Source organism: Salvia hispanica, chromosome 3 (assembly GCF_023119035.1).
Source record: "Salvia hispanica cultivar TCC Black 2014 chromosome 3, UniMelb_Shisp_WGS_1.0, whole genome shotgun sequence".
In the NCBI taxonomy this organism is placed as follows: Eukaryota; Viridiplantae; Streptophyta; class Magnoliopsida; order Lamiales; family Lamiaceae; genus Salvia; species Salvia hispanica.
Window position 1 is genome coordinate 19,896,302 of NC_062967.1, and position 17,254 is coordinate 19,913,555.

The window sequence follows — 17,254 nt, forward strand, 5'->3', positions numbered from 1 at the left end:
TACTATATATAGAAATGACTCAACTATGAAGAAACTTTCCGAAATAAAAAAATGACTCGAACTTTTTTATGGGAACGGAAGGAGTATATGGTATAGGGGTGCATCTTGTTCATGCACATAAGATACTATCTCCATCTTTAAAAAATAGTCTAGTTTTATGTTCTCTGCTATAAAATTTATGCACTTTTATATTTGGAACGTTTTTTACCCCTAATAAACTATTATTGATGAAATTTATACTTACATGCAATCTAAATTAAATGACAAAGTGAGACAGAATAAGGTTGCATGTATTAGAAAAGCAAGATATACTTAGAACAAAATAATTTTTCCTTGTTCTAGATCTTGTGGCATGACATATTTCTGACATTTATATACAGAAACACACAGATCCTGTGCATGATCTTCTCAGTTGATTACAGAGACCATTCCATCCACGACCCACCGACACAGGTCGCCATTAGAAGAGATGACTAAGCTTCAAGTGCAACTGAAACGACAATGGGCACATGTTGCCCTGAACACGGTATATACAGTTAACTTCAACACGCAATTCTAAAACATAAGGTAGCAAAGAGGAAAAGTTAAAACTCAATTCCGCTGTTTAACTGAACAGAGAAAGAAGGTCTGCCAAAATGATCGAGCGGAGTTTCAACTTTCAAAACTACTCCCGCACTCCCAACATTTCCGTTCCACTTGGACCTCCCAACCTACATCCATTTTCAAGGAAAAGAAATCAGAAAATAGAAACTAAGGCGGTAAAACTCCATTTCAATGATCAGCCATTTTAACAAGTTTTAGCCACTAATGAATAAACCAAATAATCTCAGTTTTCAGTGTTTCAGACATCTCAGAACTACTTATGACACAATATCTCGATGATACCAACTTTAAATAATAATTCCTCTGTCACCTAAAAATAGACGTAGGACAAAGAAACGAAGAAAGTTGTTGAAGTGTTAGTAGATAGTGACATCCACATCATTAGTTGATAGTAGAGTGGAAAAGGAGGAATACAAAGATAACGAGAACAAAGCGCAAAGAAAAAAAAAGAACTAAAAATAAAACTCAAGGTAGAACAATCCTCCGAAGAGGCCTAATAATACTCTAGCCGAGGCCTACGATTTGCACCAATTACAAATGATCTCTCTTGGATATATTCTTCAAATCCGCTCATAGAATATATAGGAGTTTAAAAGACAAGAATACCACAAAACTTGCTCTAATTGATTCAAATCAAGACACTAATCAGCCAAGAATCGATATCATTAGTGTAGAGAAAAGGTTTCCAAAAATAAAAGTAGACTAATTTTGGTAGTCAGAGCAAAATAGCAAAATGGAACTATTTTTGGGGAGGGAGGGAGTTAAACTTCAAGTTTCGTTAGCCACCCTCGAGCTTTCCATTGCACAAGAGACATAGAAGTGAGACCAAAGTTGCACTATAAGTAAGACAAGACCTTTTGTAAAAAGTTTTCAAATACTACATGCATATTGGGATGTCCCATATTCGAATGGTGAGGGTTTAAAAACTTGTTTGACTTTGTGAAGAAAAATTGGTGGAATAAATTAGTCGAATAATTGTGAATAGAATGAGTTAGTAGAATGTAGGGTCCACCTACTAAAAATAGTAAAAGTGAAATGAAACATTTATTGGGGACTATCCAACCAATTAAGGGAATACAAGACATTTAATGGGGAATGGAGGGAGTAGCTGCCATGGCGCTATGTCGTGGTGGTTTGAAATGTAAATGCCACATAGTCCGACCCATTTACCAGCATAGCCCGACCCATATTCGAATTAAAAAGAGACTAAGTTATAAAAATCTGAATGCAAATCCTAAATCTCTCTCAATTACCCAAAATCAACCCCTCTAGCACCCTCCAACAACCCACATGCCTTCGCTCAGCATCACCAGCACCCTCTCAGCCATATCCCCGTTGAGAATGAAGATGACTATGTTTTTGGAAATGATGACTATTGAGGATGATTTTAATTTAGACATTATTATTATTATTATTAATTATGATGGCTTTATATTTTGTTGAACTAAAGAATTTAATTATTAGACACATTTATTTGTGACTTTATGATTTAATTGTTTTAAGAGTTCACATTATATTTTTATTATTTTCTAATTTTTTGAATCATATATATATAGTAATAGTATTTATTTATTTATCGACCGCCATATCCCGCCATGCCGATATGCCATATCCCTATGGTAGTTTTCTGTCAGACCGCCATACGTGATTGACAACATTGCTTTTGTCTCTTCCTAGGTTTCCTTTCATTTTCATTTTATGAACACTTGAAGTTCTTAAACAACGAACCCTCTTCAAGCTATAGAAAAAAGAACAGCAGTGTCTCTTGCTTTCAGGCAGAAACAGATTATTTGCGAACCAGAGACATTACACACTTTTTTTATCAAGCTTCGAAAACTATTACTCCCTCTGTCCCCTAGAAATAGGCTGAATTTCTTTTTCCGTCCGTCCCATATTAATAGTTCATATCCATGTATGGAAACTTTTTCGCCTTCTCTTTTACATCATTTATTGGCTCCACCATCCACTTTATTATTTCAACTACTTTTTCTCATTCTCTCTTACATTACCAATTACCCAAAACCCGTGTGATCCCCAAATAGCCAATTTCTATGGGACGGGGGTTGTAATTTTTTACACTCAACTTGGGACACATATACCCTTCATACCTATAACAACCACATTAATCATGCTAATCAAAATTAGCAAATACAACCCACAGCCCATACCATCAAATATCTAGCTTATATATACTTACACCAGCCCATACCATCTTCCATCTCAATCCATACTACTACCAAACTCATAAGGGTATAGTTGTCAAAAATGTATAAAATGGTTATAAACAAAGAAATTTCAGTAAGTTGGGTAAAAAAATGGAATGGGTATATTTGAGAGCATAATAAAAAATAATCCTTCTGTCCACGAAAAAGTCTCATTTATGGATGGACGAGTTTTAATGTGTAATTGGTCAAACTTGAGAGAGAAAGAGAATAGGGTGGTAAAGTAGGAGAGGAAAGAGAAAAAGCGGTGACAAAGTTTTTCTATAAATAGTAATAAGACTAATTTTGGTAGCAGATGGAGTAATAATTAGAAAAAAAAAACCAAGATAGCCATCAACCACGAGTACTTACAGATGCTGATGCAAAAGCAGAAGGATGATTCACAAGAGCACAGCCACAGCTAAGATTCAATTCATCCTTCACGGAGTGGGTAACTTCCATATGTACTCCAGGACAACATCCACCAAATGTTGGACATAAACTGAAGCCAAAGAAACGTACAAAGAATTGTAAGGGCAAAGTTCTGAAGGCTGTAGATCAGAATCAGAAACAATGTGAAAAAGGTCCATGGACCAAAACAAGGGAATAGAGTAAGTACTGCAACAGAGCCTAACAGAATGACTCCTAATGGCCCTATGCAGAACAATAAGCATATCTGTGACGTAAGACAGTTTTGCAGCCAAACCTGAACAATGACTCGTACCGGCTACATGAAGAACAATAAGCATGACTAGATAGATATTCACAAATAGAGACCATAACAGAAACACATAACATAAGAACTATTAGTGGCATTTGAAATTGGTTCCCTCAAATAAAGCAATCACAGTTACCTTAATTGGACTGTTGGCCTCACCATCAGACCAGATCTCTTCCAGGCCAATGCCTGCTCCAATCTTAAAGCAAAAGATTTGTCGGGCCACTGCCATGTAGGCGTTACGCGTGTTCCCCACTTGTTCTGAATGATTTGAATATTAATGATAGTGTTCAAAGAGAAAGACAAAGGCAGCACCATTGATATATATAACGACCAGCTAGAGCAATAACTTAAGGGCACAAAAAATCATGACAGAAAATTGCAGTTGCACCTTGCAAGAGAAACTAAGCTTCATTTCTCCTGGATATTGACCCTGTGCTTGAATCAGACCACCACAGAGGGGCAGAAATGCACTGGTTGATATACCTTCACCAGATACATAGGTTACCTGGCCATTAGGAAACTGCACATCCATGAAAGACTGCATAGAACAAACAAAAATGTTAGAGCTAAGCTACCTAAGTTAGAACATTAGAATTTTTAATTAAGAAAGAAGAAGAAAGAGTTTAGGCATTCAACATATACATAGACATCCCAGGAAGCGGTTATTGACAACAAAATTAGATATGAACTGATCAGAAGTAAAAAAACATTAAAGACTTTTGTACATGCACATACTTAGAAAAATGCAATTATGCACAAATGCATACATAATACATATTTTTCTCCTCCCTCTTTCCGTGGAGATTTTCCACATTCAAATTACATTAGTTAAACAAATGACAGGTTCAGACTTACACAGGCAAAAGGGTTGAGGCAGATCATTGACATTAACAGCCACCTCCTATGCTTTGACCACACAGCTGGACAAAGAGAATGCATTCCATTCTGTGCAGCATAAACCACTAAACTGATTACATTTTGGACAAAAAATACATTTAAAAGAACCTTCATGAATATAATTTCAACAATAGTGCAGAAGAAGTAATCTACCAACTAGGTGGTCAATGTTCCAAACATTTGAGAACTCTCAAATGAAAAATAACACAACACTTTGTCAATTGGTCCATGTGCATCTTTGCCTGTACATGTTCTACAGCTAGTTTCCAGGTACATTACTGATAGCTCATGCCTCATGGGTACATAGCATGGAGTTAGTTTACACATGGTAGTTCTAATCAGCCACTATGCATGCAAACTAATCTCCCTACTATTTTCTTTCATTTTCTTAAGAGTTTAGACTCCATAAGAGTATCAGTGAGTCTGACTTTATAAAAGCTAAGCATGTAACACCAAATTATTTTCCAGTCAGCCACTATGCATGCGAACTAATCTCCCTTCTATTTTCTTTCTAGACTCCATAAGAGTATCAGCGAGTCTGACTTTATACAAGCTAAGCATGTAACACCAAATTATTTTCCAGTCAGACACTATGCATGCGAACTAATCTCCCTTCTATTTTCTTTCATTTTCTTAAGAGTCTAGACTCCATAAGAGTATCAGTGAGTTGACTTTATACAAGCTAAGCATGTAACACCAAATTATTTTCCTTTACAATATGGAAAACTCATCCACCCGTTGAACTTATCAAAATTCTTGTACATCTTAAACAAAAGTTAGAGGATAATTAGATTTGACGCACAAGTCTATTTATCAGTCCTTCAACTAGAGTTGGCACAAATGATTAAATCATTTGTTACCCTTTGATTGATGAAGATATACATCTTGCAATTATCAGCATGCATATCAAATTGAAATTCTTCCTATCACCTTATGGTCCCAACTTTTACATTAAAATGGGAAGTTAAGAGACGGGAAAAACAAACCAACTAAGAGAGAAACAGCAACCTCTAGTTAACAGAGAGTACAATTGACAAAACAATAAACTAGGCTTTATTAAACACACACACAAACATATATATATAGATACATATAATTATGTAATTAAACAATAATTGACAGGCATACTGACTACACCCACTAAGAATAAAGATAAGAGAAACACTTCGTCGTTATCCATTTCGACTGACCAAGTAGGAACTCAGCTATCGTCCACGTTGATTTAATAACAATCTAAACAAGCTTACCAGGATAGATATAGCTGTATAACTGAATATTATCATAAACAAGCATTATTATTATCATCATTATCTTTATCATTTTCATTACCATTATCATTATTAATATCATTACCATTGTCATTATCAATATCCTTGGGAATAGAAAGTACAAGCCAAAAGAGAACAAATTAATGAGTTTGCCTTACCTTCCTATCATACCCATACCACAGAAGGTGCTGCTTTGACAAATGAACAGGCAAAAGAAGAGTGGAATCCCGAACAAATAGTACAGGCCCAAGCTGTACAAGGAAAAGAGAAGAATTATTATTTCCTGATGTTGAACTTCCTTGTGATGCCTCAACTCGCCATAAATCTCCTCTGGCAACCAGAGAACTCTCTACATTTCTGGTTCTACTGTCATACGTTGATGTGACATTGATAGTGCCCTGCGTTCAGGGAATTTTGCCAACGTGAGGCATAAACAGACACAAGTTGGTTCACACAGTAAACAGATGGAAAGCAAAGAGACAACACCGTTATGGAGAGACACAGAGACGAACAATAGTAGAGTTTCAGCAGTTCATAATACACCTATTTTGTGAACTTCGTACAACAATTCCAAATATTGAAACCACAAGAACCTGGGACACTATACAGTCTTCTAATCATTGTGAGACAGATGACAAACTGGAAACCAATTCAATGATTACCAATTTCAGCATAAGAATGAGACCTACAAGCCCTCAATATGGAAATTATTTCCAATGCTCTTTATTAAATCAAACAGATGTGCCTTCATGATTGTGAAACTCTTGATGTCGAAGACTACTACTCTAGCCTCTCCACCAATTACCAAATCATGATCCAAAAGGGTTGTACTAGTACTAGTGCCAAAAATCATAAACCAGATATGTGGGGATTTTATTAGTCTATTAGTAAAAGGGTTCAAGTGCATATGTCAACTATTTCTCAAGTCTACTACTCTACTTATAAATCATAAACTGCAAATAGCACTGATAATATTATAGTCATCATTTCTGAGAAGCTCATGCCGAATCTAGCCGTTGACAGCCAACTTAACCAGGACATTTTCAACTATAAACCAAGGTTCATGAAGTTAATTCTTTACCTGTGCTCGGCCCAACTTTTTCAATGCTTTTGCAGTAACAGCCAAAGTATCATCCTCAGTTGAACCCTCCACCACTGCAGCACCGTTTTCAGGAATCCCATAATCTTTAAATCGTTCGGCCAGAGACCCCAAATCCTCCTGCAGGGAAATTCCCATACTCTCCGCCCTCCGGCCGTGACCCTCTGCCACCAACGACACCCCAGCGCTCTCCTCATGCCGGAACGGCAGTGGCAGCCGCCTGAAGAATTGCTGAACCCCACCATTAAAACTCGCCCCAAAATCAGCCCCCGCCTGTCCTATCCTGTTCCCGACGTCAAAAATAGCAGTCACGCCATTTATCGTGGACTTATCCAAAGACAGTCCAAAGTCATTCTTCATAAAACTCTGCGTCGGAAACTCGACTTCAAACAGTTTCGGCGTGGGAGGATTCGGCCACGCGAAGGTCGGCGGAGTTATGTGAGACTGAATCAAACCTGTAAAGCCCTGCGTAAGCTTATCGGCTAAGTCCTGGCCGTGCCGCTGAACCTCCTCCCACGCTTCAAATGATCTCTCCACAGACATCATTCTCAACGAATAAAAAAATCTCGAATCGCAGCTTTCAATAGAGGACACGCTACTATCAATCAAGGAAACAATAGCACGCTAGGTTTACCACAAACATGAGCTATAAAATGCAATCCATAATATTATCACATTTAAAAAATGAGAAATGGCTCGGATTCTTCAATTCAACGGAAGAGTTCCGATCAGAAACCCTAGATTCAACGATTTCTCATCCAATTTGCCGGTAAATAATTCAACTTGAGAATCAGAAGATACAGTTTGATTGACGCAGAGGAAAAAGAAAGGAGAAAGAGAATGAATGAAACAACAGCCCTTTAATTTAAGGGAAAGCTTCCAAACTAAAAAATATCAGTGAAGGCTTGTCAATCACAGTGTTATTGTGCGTATTGAAGAAATGGATAGAAGGAAGGGTGTGGGTAAGTACGTTGTGCGTTGACCAGACACGTCGGTGTTAAAGTCCTGTTTGGCTGTGGCTACGAGCCTACGACTACAAAGATACGAATAATTAATATCCCAAGACCGACCCGGCCCAACCTGGTATAATGAATACTGTCCCACTAAAATTATATACTCTCGGTCTCATAAAAATACGAGCGGATGATATGCCACGATGAAGTTATGTATATGAGTGATGCCATCGTGGAAGAAGGCCTATCATCGGCTTTTGCATATATTTTTTTTTATTCCATAATTTATACACTATATATACTCCATAATATTTTTATATAAATTTGTATCTTGTTGTATTCTTTTTTCCAATATTATAATACAACGAAAATTTGAGTATTAACATTTTTGCATTCAAATTTATTTAATTTGATAACATATTAAATATAAAGGTGCTAAAAAATTTAACATAAAATAGTGATGATGTGGAAATGAAATGAAAAATGATATACTCTCTAGGAGGGCCCTTTCCATTTTGCATGGAGATAGGCCCTGTAATAAAATGATGATGTGAAAATAATAAAAAAAGAAGAAACCTCTAAGAGTGTCCAACCATTGCTAAGACCACCTCCAATCATACATTAAATCTCATTTTTGGTGTAAAATAGTTCTCCAATCATACTCCATACCCAAACCCATTTTTGGATTTTTTAATAAAACAACATCAAATTTAATGTTAACACCAAAATTGAGTATCTACTGCAAAAGAATTTTAAATATTGCATAATAGTCCTTACTACTCCCTCTGTCCCCGATTAAGAGTCATATTTGCATTTCTGCACTCGTTTTGTAAAAGTGATAATAAATAATTAAATTGGAAAAATGGTAAAGTAAGAGAGAGAATAAGGTAGAGAAGAGTCTTCTTTACATTATTCTCTCTCTTAATTTAACATTTTTTTCATTTTAACTATTTATTATCATTTTTACAAAACAAGTGCAAAAATGCAAGTGTGACTCTTAATCGGAGACGGAGGGAGTATCATTTTGAGATAGTTGAATCAGTCGGCCATAATTTTGTAGTATTTGATAGTTGAATCAGCCGTAATTTGTACATATTGAGTAGAGATATGTTAACAGTGTACTAGTGTCTACGAATCTGTTTACACAATTTTTTTTTCATGGAATTTGAATATATTTTTCCATTAAAAAAATAATTGAATAGGAATTAGTAAGGTGACCATATTATAATAAATTATGTTTTTTTGCAAATAATTACTAATAAATTAACTAATATAGGAATGAATATTGCTAAAAAAATTTGTTATTATTGCTTACCGTTATAATTATGTATCGATAGTCTAGAAGTTGTTCAGCTGAGATTCATTGATAGAGGTCACACAACAAGAACAAAGTCTTTATTAAGAAAGTAAGTTAAACCTCAATGCATTAAAATAAAATAAAACACAAACAACTAATTATTATAATAAAATGAAAAACGTAACCTAATAATCCGGCAAATCAGAACCGGATCCTCCAATATTGTCAAAGTACGAAGAATATGCTCTAGCTGTTCGATTTCAAGAGTATATGACCCGATATGACGCAATAAGAAATAAAAGTGCTCATTTGGAAAATCGAAATGCGCTAGTTGATCATTTGTGGGAACAATACACAAATTTCGGGTCTTGAATTTCAGCTACTCCATTTTGTATGTTTATTGTGATATGTTTTATGTACTTGCGATATATTAAAATGTGTTTTAATTTATATTTGAATTTTATTATAATAAATTTAGTGTATGTTAATTTTAAAAGTAGTGTAATTTTTTTTAATATATATTTAATACTACATAAATATATTAATAAGAAAATTTTGTATAATTATTTAATTTACAGAAATTATTGATAATATAGTGTGGGACTAATATGTAATTTAAATAAATATGTAGATATAATTCAAAAAGAATAAAAAGTATATAAATATGGAATATTTTTTTAAGTTTGAGTTTAGAGTAAATGATTGAAGTAAAATTAATTTTTAATATAACTCAAATAAATTTGAATTTGGTATAAATGGTTTGAGATGGCCTAATACACTAAGGCATAGGTGATGTATTGTCCCCATTCGGGCGGTCACGTGTAACCTATATGGTGCTATATTCGAATTATGCGTTATTCTATGTTATTTTGTAGATGTACTCATCCATTTTATACTGAGAAACAATATAAAAGTAGTGAATAAAATATCTAATAAAATGAGTGTGACTAGAAATTTCTGTGGTCCAATTTTATGTTTGCTTGTGAAATTAACTATAGATGGTATATTATTTTATGTGGAGTGGCAAAAACTATTGTATATAAAAGTTAGTCGAAGTATGATTGGCGACAGTTCCTTTTCAATCATTATCATTTCCATACCGACTTAACAATAATGGATTCTCTTAATTTACACGTAGTATATATAATATTCCTTCCGTGTTATAATAGATGTTAATTTTCTTTTTAATTTATCTCACAAAAAATATTACTCCCTCTGTTTATAAATAATAGATCACTTTATGTATAGCACGGGTTTTAATGTAGAATTAGTAAAATAAGAAAGAAAAGAAAAAAAGTAAGAGAGAAGGAGAAAAAAGTAAGAGAGAAGTAGTGTTAGGCCATCCGCATCTCTGTCTCTTATCCGTCTCTTAACCGTCTCTTAACCGTCTCTTAACCGTCTCATCTCTTAACTATTCATGGGTCTCACTGTACTTTTCAGCTCATCTCTTGACTAAGAGACATCACCTGCATCCCTCCATCTCTTAACCATATCTTAACTATTCATTCAATTTCATTTTTTATTTTAATTCCAACAAATTCAATTAATAAAAAACACACTTCATTAAATAAAATAAAATTACAATTTAAATACCTAAAAAAATAAAAAGACATAATTAAAAAACTAGAAATTACAAATTGCACACTTAAACTCAAATAAAAAAAAAATGGAGGCAAAGAAGTAGAAGAAGGAGTTATCTGGTGACGATCATCTAACGGTTGCCAAATTTTGTCCAAATGTGCTCCATTAGATCCTCCTGGAGTTGGGCGTGGGTGGTAGAATCACGTGTCCTTGCCCGAATAGACAATCGCTCTTGCAAAGACGGATGCACTCCCGTTCGAGGCGGACTACTTGTGGTTGAGCTTCCCGGGGTTTCAGGGTCACATGATGTCGACCATATTCTCCATAAACCACTGTCGAGCCGGGGCTTTGATAATGTTGAATCGAGCTTGGAGAACCCCGAACGCTCTCTCCACATCCTTGCGAGCAGACTCTTGCTTCTGCGCAAAAAAAGACTGTTTTTCATCCGCAGGCCTGTTGAACGTCTTCACGAAGGTTGGCCACTTCGGATAGATGTCGTCGGTAAGATAGTACCCCATTTTATACTGGCGATTGTTAGCGATGAAGTTGATGGCCGGCGCTTTACCATTCAAAACTTCAGCGAAGAGGTCATAGTTGTTGAGCACGTTGACGTCGTTGTTCGAGCCGGGGACCCTGAAATACGCATGCCGAATCCATAGCCGGTAGTCGGCGACGGCCTCGAGTATAACGGTGGGGTGGATGCCTTTGTGGCCGCTCGTGTATGACCCCCTCAACGCCACAGGGCAATTCTTCCATTGCCAATGCATGCAATCGACACTCCCAAGCATCCCGGGGAATCCGTGCACTTGTTCGTGAAGTCGGAGCAGAAACTGACAATCTGCGGTGGTTGGCTTCTTCAGAAATTCGTCGGTGAAGGCTGCCCGCACGCCTTTGCAGAAGTTCAACAAACAAAGTCTCCCAGTGGATTCTCCGATGTGCAGGCATTCGTCGAACGAATCCGCCGTTTGTCCAGTAGCAAGCTGACGGATCGCTGCAGTACATTTCTGGAGCGTCGTGTGGTTAAGACGGCCAACGGCGTCGATCCTTTTTCTGAAGTACTCTTCCCGTCCCGCCAATGTATTCGCGATATGCAAAAATTACGAGCGTGACATACGGAAACGGCGACGGAAGTAGATATCTCCCCATACCGGGTTCGGACTGAAGTAATCACGTTCCAACCTTGCGGCGGCTTCCTCCCGGTTACGATGGATGTAAGTCCGGCGTCGCCTTTGAGGAGGCGCGGCGGCTTCCTCCTCCCTAAGTCGATCTTTTTCTAGCGATTCTTCCATTATTCGACGCATTTGCTCAAATGGATCCATAATGGATTAAATTTGGGAGGAAAAAAAATAAAGGAATGATTATAGAAGTGATTGGAGAGGAAAGAAAGAGAGATGAGAGAATAGATGTGTGTTTGTGTGTAAAATGGAGAATGGAGAAGAGTATATATAGAATAAAAAAAATAAATAAATAAAAATGACCGGTCATATTACCATTTTTTTTTTGAAAAATTGATTTTTTTTTTTAAATATGAATTATGACGTCATAATTCCGACGCCCACTCGCGGGTCGGCGAGTGGGCGTCACGCCAGCCGCCCGCGCGCGCCACGTGGCGTCGGGTACGTGTCTCGCGAGCTCGAGGCCGGCCTCGCCGGGACGCGTCACGCGTCGAGACAGCTCGTCTCGTCGAGACGAGATCGAGCTGGCATCGCGCAGCGATGCGGATGCCCTTAGTGGAATGTGGGATAAGAGAGAAGGAGAAAAAAGTAAGAGAGAAGGAGAAAAAGTAAGAGAAAATCTTTCCATAAATGATTGTGATCAATTTTTTGTGGACGACCAAATATGGTAATTGTGATCTATTTTTTGTGGACGGAGGGAGTATTTTTTTTTCTAAAAAAGGTTCCCCTCACCTTAATATAAATATTCTATTTTCTATTTCTACCTAACACACAAAATAACATCTCCTACAATCCCGTGTCATTCCCCATGTATGGGACGGATGGAGTACTTTCTTTTCGTTTCACGAAAAGAGTCACATTTGGTACGAGTACGAATTTTAAAAATAAATAAAAATAGTGGATTGAAAAAATAAATTGAATATAGAGTCCATTTTTTTATATTGGTTTTATAATAGAATATGATGAAGTGAGTTAATAGAATGTGATACCTAATTACCATTTATGGTAAAAATGAAATGTGACTCTTATTGTGAGATAAACCATAATGGAAAAATGTGGCTCTTATTACTAGACATGGGAATAGTATAATTTTGAGTGAGCGAAAATGTATGTGAAATATAAGATATATATACTTGCAGTATTTTATAAACATAAATGGGATATTGGTCTCTAAAATTAGAACTTTGGCCAAAATTTAGTATTTCACACGAACATTAAAATTGGTCTAAAATATCACAAAATGTATATTTTGTTTATTATGTCCCTTGGCATGTCAATCACCATATTCGACCAACTTCCGTGTATTTTTTTATCCTACTTGACAATACTAAATCAACGTGATTTTCAACGTAGCTTTTTATCCTAGTTGTCACGAACTTAAAAAGTCATACTACCTCCGTCCCATAATAAGAGTCACACTTTGTCATTTTAGTTCATCCTACAATACAAGTCACACTTCATTTTTACCATAAATGGTAGGGTGGGGATCCTCTGCTGTGCTGAAAGCACAACAGCCCCTGCTGCCTCACACATATAGATATAATAATCAAATCAAATAAATTAAAATATTGCTTAAGTAAATCTTATTTTAATAAATTGTTTGAGGCAGCAGGGGCTGCTGTGCTTTCAGCACAGCAGAGGATCCCACCCCTAAATGGTAAGTAAGTCTCACATTCCACTAACTTACTTCACTCACGTTTTACTTATAAAACCAATAAAAAAAAAGTGGTTCTCATGTCCTACTAACATTTTCAACCCACTATTCTTTACATTTCTTAAAACTCGTACCCATAATAAGATTGACTCCTATTGTTAGACGGATGGAGTATAAAATATCATGAACATTTTATGGTTGTTCGTTTATAATAAGATTTTTGCCGAAGATATCTTATTTGGGCTGGATTGGGAAATAACAAACAAAATGTAAAATTTGTGATATTTTAGATCAATTTTAAAGTTCGTAGAAAATACCAAAATTTGGTCAAAGTTCATGATTTTGGCGATCAATATCCCAAATAAATTAACTATTTGGATAAAGTTTTAATTTATTTAATTTTATATTTTATATTTTCTTTTCATTTTTCCCTTTTCAATCCAAGAACATTATTCTGTCAATGTAAATGAAGAAAGAGATGATGAAAAGTTAAATGGAGTATATAATTACCAAACTTTTTACTTTTATAAATCATTAATTAGACATGTTGAATAAATTAAAATATGTAAATATTCTACAAACACGCAACCTCATTAAGAGCTAGTGGTGGCTGGAAAGAAAAGTGAATAGTGCCTGATGTGAATCCGCATAGTTACAATCATATAATACAACGATAGAGGGACATTGGTTGATTGAGGTCCGAAAAGAGGTAGACACATGACAAGAAACGAAGTGAAATTGGACATAGGATCTACTTTTTAGACGTAGAATCTATTTATCTTAAAAGATGTATGGAGTCCCATTATTCACAAATCCACTCTTAAAAGACCGAATTAGAGACCAAATTAGGGCCCTTAGATCTAGATTTTAATGGATGAGATTATACCATGTTATATTAATTTCGCTCCTTTATTAGGTACACAATTTACTTCAACCCAGGTGTATTTAGGTAAAATTGCATTTAGGATAAAAATTTCATGGTTTACTTTCCAGAGTCCCATTATTCACAAATCCGGTCTTAAAGACCGAACTAGAGACCAAATTAGGGCCCTTAGATCTAGATTTTAATGGATAGATTAAACCATGTCCCATGAATTTCGCTACTTCATTATGTAAGCAATATACTTCAAATCAGGGGTATTTTGGTCAAATTTACATCTTAAGAAAAATTCAACGCTGCTTATCCTCATTCACGCCGTTCCTCTTCTTTCTCATCTCTCTCGCTTTCTTCTTCTCCAAATCGAAGAATACTTCTCCAAATCGAAGAATACTTCTACAAATCGATGAATTTTCTTCCACAAAGCGACGAATCTTCTTCTACAAAGCGACGCGCATCTTCTACTCCGAATCAACTCTCATTTCTACTGCAAATCGACGCTCAAACGCTGCTTCTCTGCCAAAATCGACGACTCCACAACTTCCTCTTCTACAATCAACGACATCTCAAGCTGATTCAAGTCGATTAGCCATATATTCGAAATGGTTGACACACGAAAGTCGTTGACCGGTAGTCGTCGAGTAAACACAGATTCAACATCTCTATCCGTCGATTTCAGCATCTCTATCAGCAAACTTCAATATCTCCATCAGCCGACGTCCACATCTCCACGCGATTTGAAATAGCTGACACTAAAAATTCATCAATGGAAGGTGAAGGTTTATATTATATTGTTTTTCTGAACTTCCTATTTTGATGGACGCCGATTGCGTTCCGGCAGAATGTTATGCCTCATGTAATACACTGTAGTGAAGTTTTATATTTTTCAAAGTTCTACTTTACTTCATACTTTCTTACTTTGGTTTCTGATTTTTGCGTAATTAGTTCATCAATCAGTGGATAACAAGTTCAATTAGGGGTGAAATATAATCGTTTGCTGGTGGCTAATTCGCAGCGGGTCGACAAAGCTAATCTCGTGTGAAGTTCTTTTGCTGGTCGGCTTGAAGGTAAAAATGAAGTGATACCCTATCTGTTATGAAGTAGTAAACTCATGGACTGAAGTAATAAACAATGAGCTGAACTGCTGTTGCATGCATAATTTTGCGAATAATTATAATTGTAATGAACTAAATAACCTATCTGATGAAGTATTAACCTCATGTAATGAACTAATAACATGATCGGATGAATTTAACTTTGTTGTATACACAAGTTTTACGAATATCTAATATAATGAAGTAATAATATGATCAGACGGACTTAATTCTAGTTAATATGAATTGTATTGTATACATAAGTACGCGGAAATTTGTACTAATTATGAAGCAAATAACCTAGTTGAGCGAAGAAATAACATGGTTGTATGATCTTAAATAATTTTTGAACGAAGATTTTTGTTTCTCATGATTTTTGACTAACAACAGTTAATTTTTTATTACTTCACAGTACTTTTGATATTTGAGAGATTACTCCATCCTCTGGCCGAACGATTCAGGTAAGACACAATTGATTTTTGGCTTTGATTTGTCTTTAGGAGATATTACTTCAATATTTGATTGTTGCATAAATCTGTTACTTCACTATACTTTTGATATTTGAGAGAAAATGTATAAAAAAAATTTGGTTGCGTAAATCGATATAGTTCATTTCATGAGGATATTACTTCATTTCGCAAGGTTATTACTTCATTTGATGAGACTATTAGTTTAGTGCTTGATTTTTTTTTTTTTTTTTTTCCGATTGTATGTTGTTAATGTGTGCTTCTAGTTCATTTCTGGACTCATTTGAATTATGTGGCAAAAAATAATTTGCATTTTCTTAATTTAATTCATTACTTCATAATTTGGAGACATTGCTTCGTGAAAATCAAATTGCAAGGAAAGTTCGTCTGATGTTTGTATGAATTTTATTAACTGTGTTGTATGCATATTTTGCTAAGAAATAGTATTGAATGAACTAACTAACTTATTTGATGAAGTAGTAAATTCATGGGATGAAGTAACTGTGTTGTATGCATATTTTGTGAAGAAATAACAATTGAATGAATCAACTAAGCTATTTGACGAAGTAATAACCTTATGAAATGAAGGAATATAAATTGACCTGTTTTGTATGTATATTTTGCTAAGAAATTAATTTGAATGAACTAAATAACTTATTAGTTGAAGTAATAACTTCATGGAATGAAGTTATATAAACTGACTTGTTTTGTATGTATATTTAGCTATGAGTATACTTGTAATAAACTAAAGAACCTAAATATGATGAAGTTACATACTATTTTAATGATGTAATATAAACAATGTTTCAAATGTTGAATTGTTGTTATGTGTTTCTTGTATACAGGTGAATAAAACGCTGGAAAAAAATCCTTTAACTCACAGCTAGGTGAGAAATCAAATTGGAGGAGCGAGATGCAAAGTTTCAGGAGATGTAGTTAAGGAATGGTGACATGTTGATGAGGACATTTGCGCAGTCTGTCCCCACGCCTAACAAATGGGCGGTGCCTAAAATCACGGCGCAAACTATTGAGATGTGTTGGTGTCAATTTTGGATGATTTCTTGTATTGGACAAGTTTGTGTTTTTTCCTTTTTTGTGATGGAGATCCTGTATCGGTTACTGTGACAATAGTGACTATTTTGGAGAACATAAAAACAATGCATTAATAAACTACTATAATGAAGTAATAAATCCAAATTCAAATTATAATGAAGTATGTAATAAACAGCATGAATGAAGTATATAATTACAGGAATGAAGTACAAAATCTACTGGAATGAAATAATTTAATATAAGCAAATAAGCACATTACTTGTATCTTCTCACAATTCTTGAATAATGCCGACCAACCTCGCCGTATTTGGCGC

The 17,254-nt window shown here is 35.4% G+C and overlaps 1 protein-coding gene and 1 long non-coding RNA gene across 4 annotated transcripts; one reads left to right on the plus strand and one right to left on the minus strand.

The window, feature by feature from the left end:
• Window positions 1-309: 309 nt before the first annotated feature.
• On the minus strand, window positions 310-7,726 carry LOC125213885. Of its 3 annotated transcripts, none has more exons than XM_048114666.1 (8): window positions 6,772-7,723; window positions 5,849-5,941; window positions 4,381-4,470; window positions 3,914-4,063; window positions 3,659-3,783; window positions 3,177-3,306; window positions 610-710; window positions 310-517 (listed from the first exon to the last, which is right to left on the minus strand). In XM_048114666.1, exons 1-8 carry the CDS (start codon window positions 7,333-7,335, stop codon window positions 481-483), a joined length of 1,290 nt encoding a protein of 429 aa, XP_047970623.1. In that variant the 5' UTR covers window positions 7,336-7,723; the 3' UTR covers window positions 310-480. The 3 variants fall into 3 exon arrangements, with proteins under 3 accessions (XP_047970623.1, XP_047970622.1, XP_047970624.1); XM_048114665.1 differs by having other exon boundaries at window positions 5,849-6,088; window positions 6,772-7,722; XM_048114667.1 differs by lacking the exons at window positions 310-517; window positions 610-710 and adding an exon at window positions 3,424-3,531 and having other exon boundaries at window positions 3,204-3,306; window positions 5,849-6,088; window positions 6,772-7,726.
• Window positions 7,727-14,897: 7,171 nt separating this feature from the next.
• LOC125211345 lies at window positions 14,898-16,902 on the plus strand. Its single transcript, XR_007174497.1, has 4 exons — window positions 14,898-15,099; window positions 15,272-15,393; window positions 15,833-15,881; window positions 16,733-16,902. It is a non-coding gene; the product is annotated as an uncharacterized LOC125211345 (long non-coding RNA).
• Window positions 16,903-17,254: the final 352 nt, after the last annotated feature.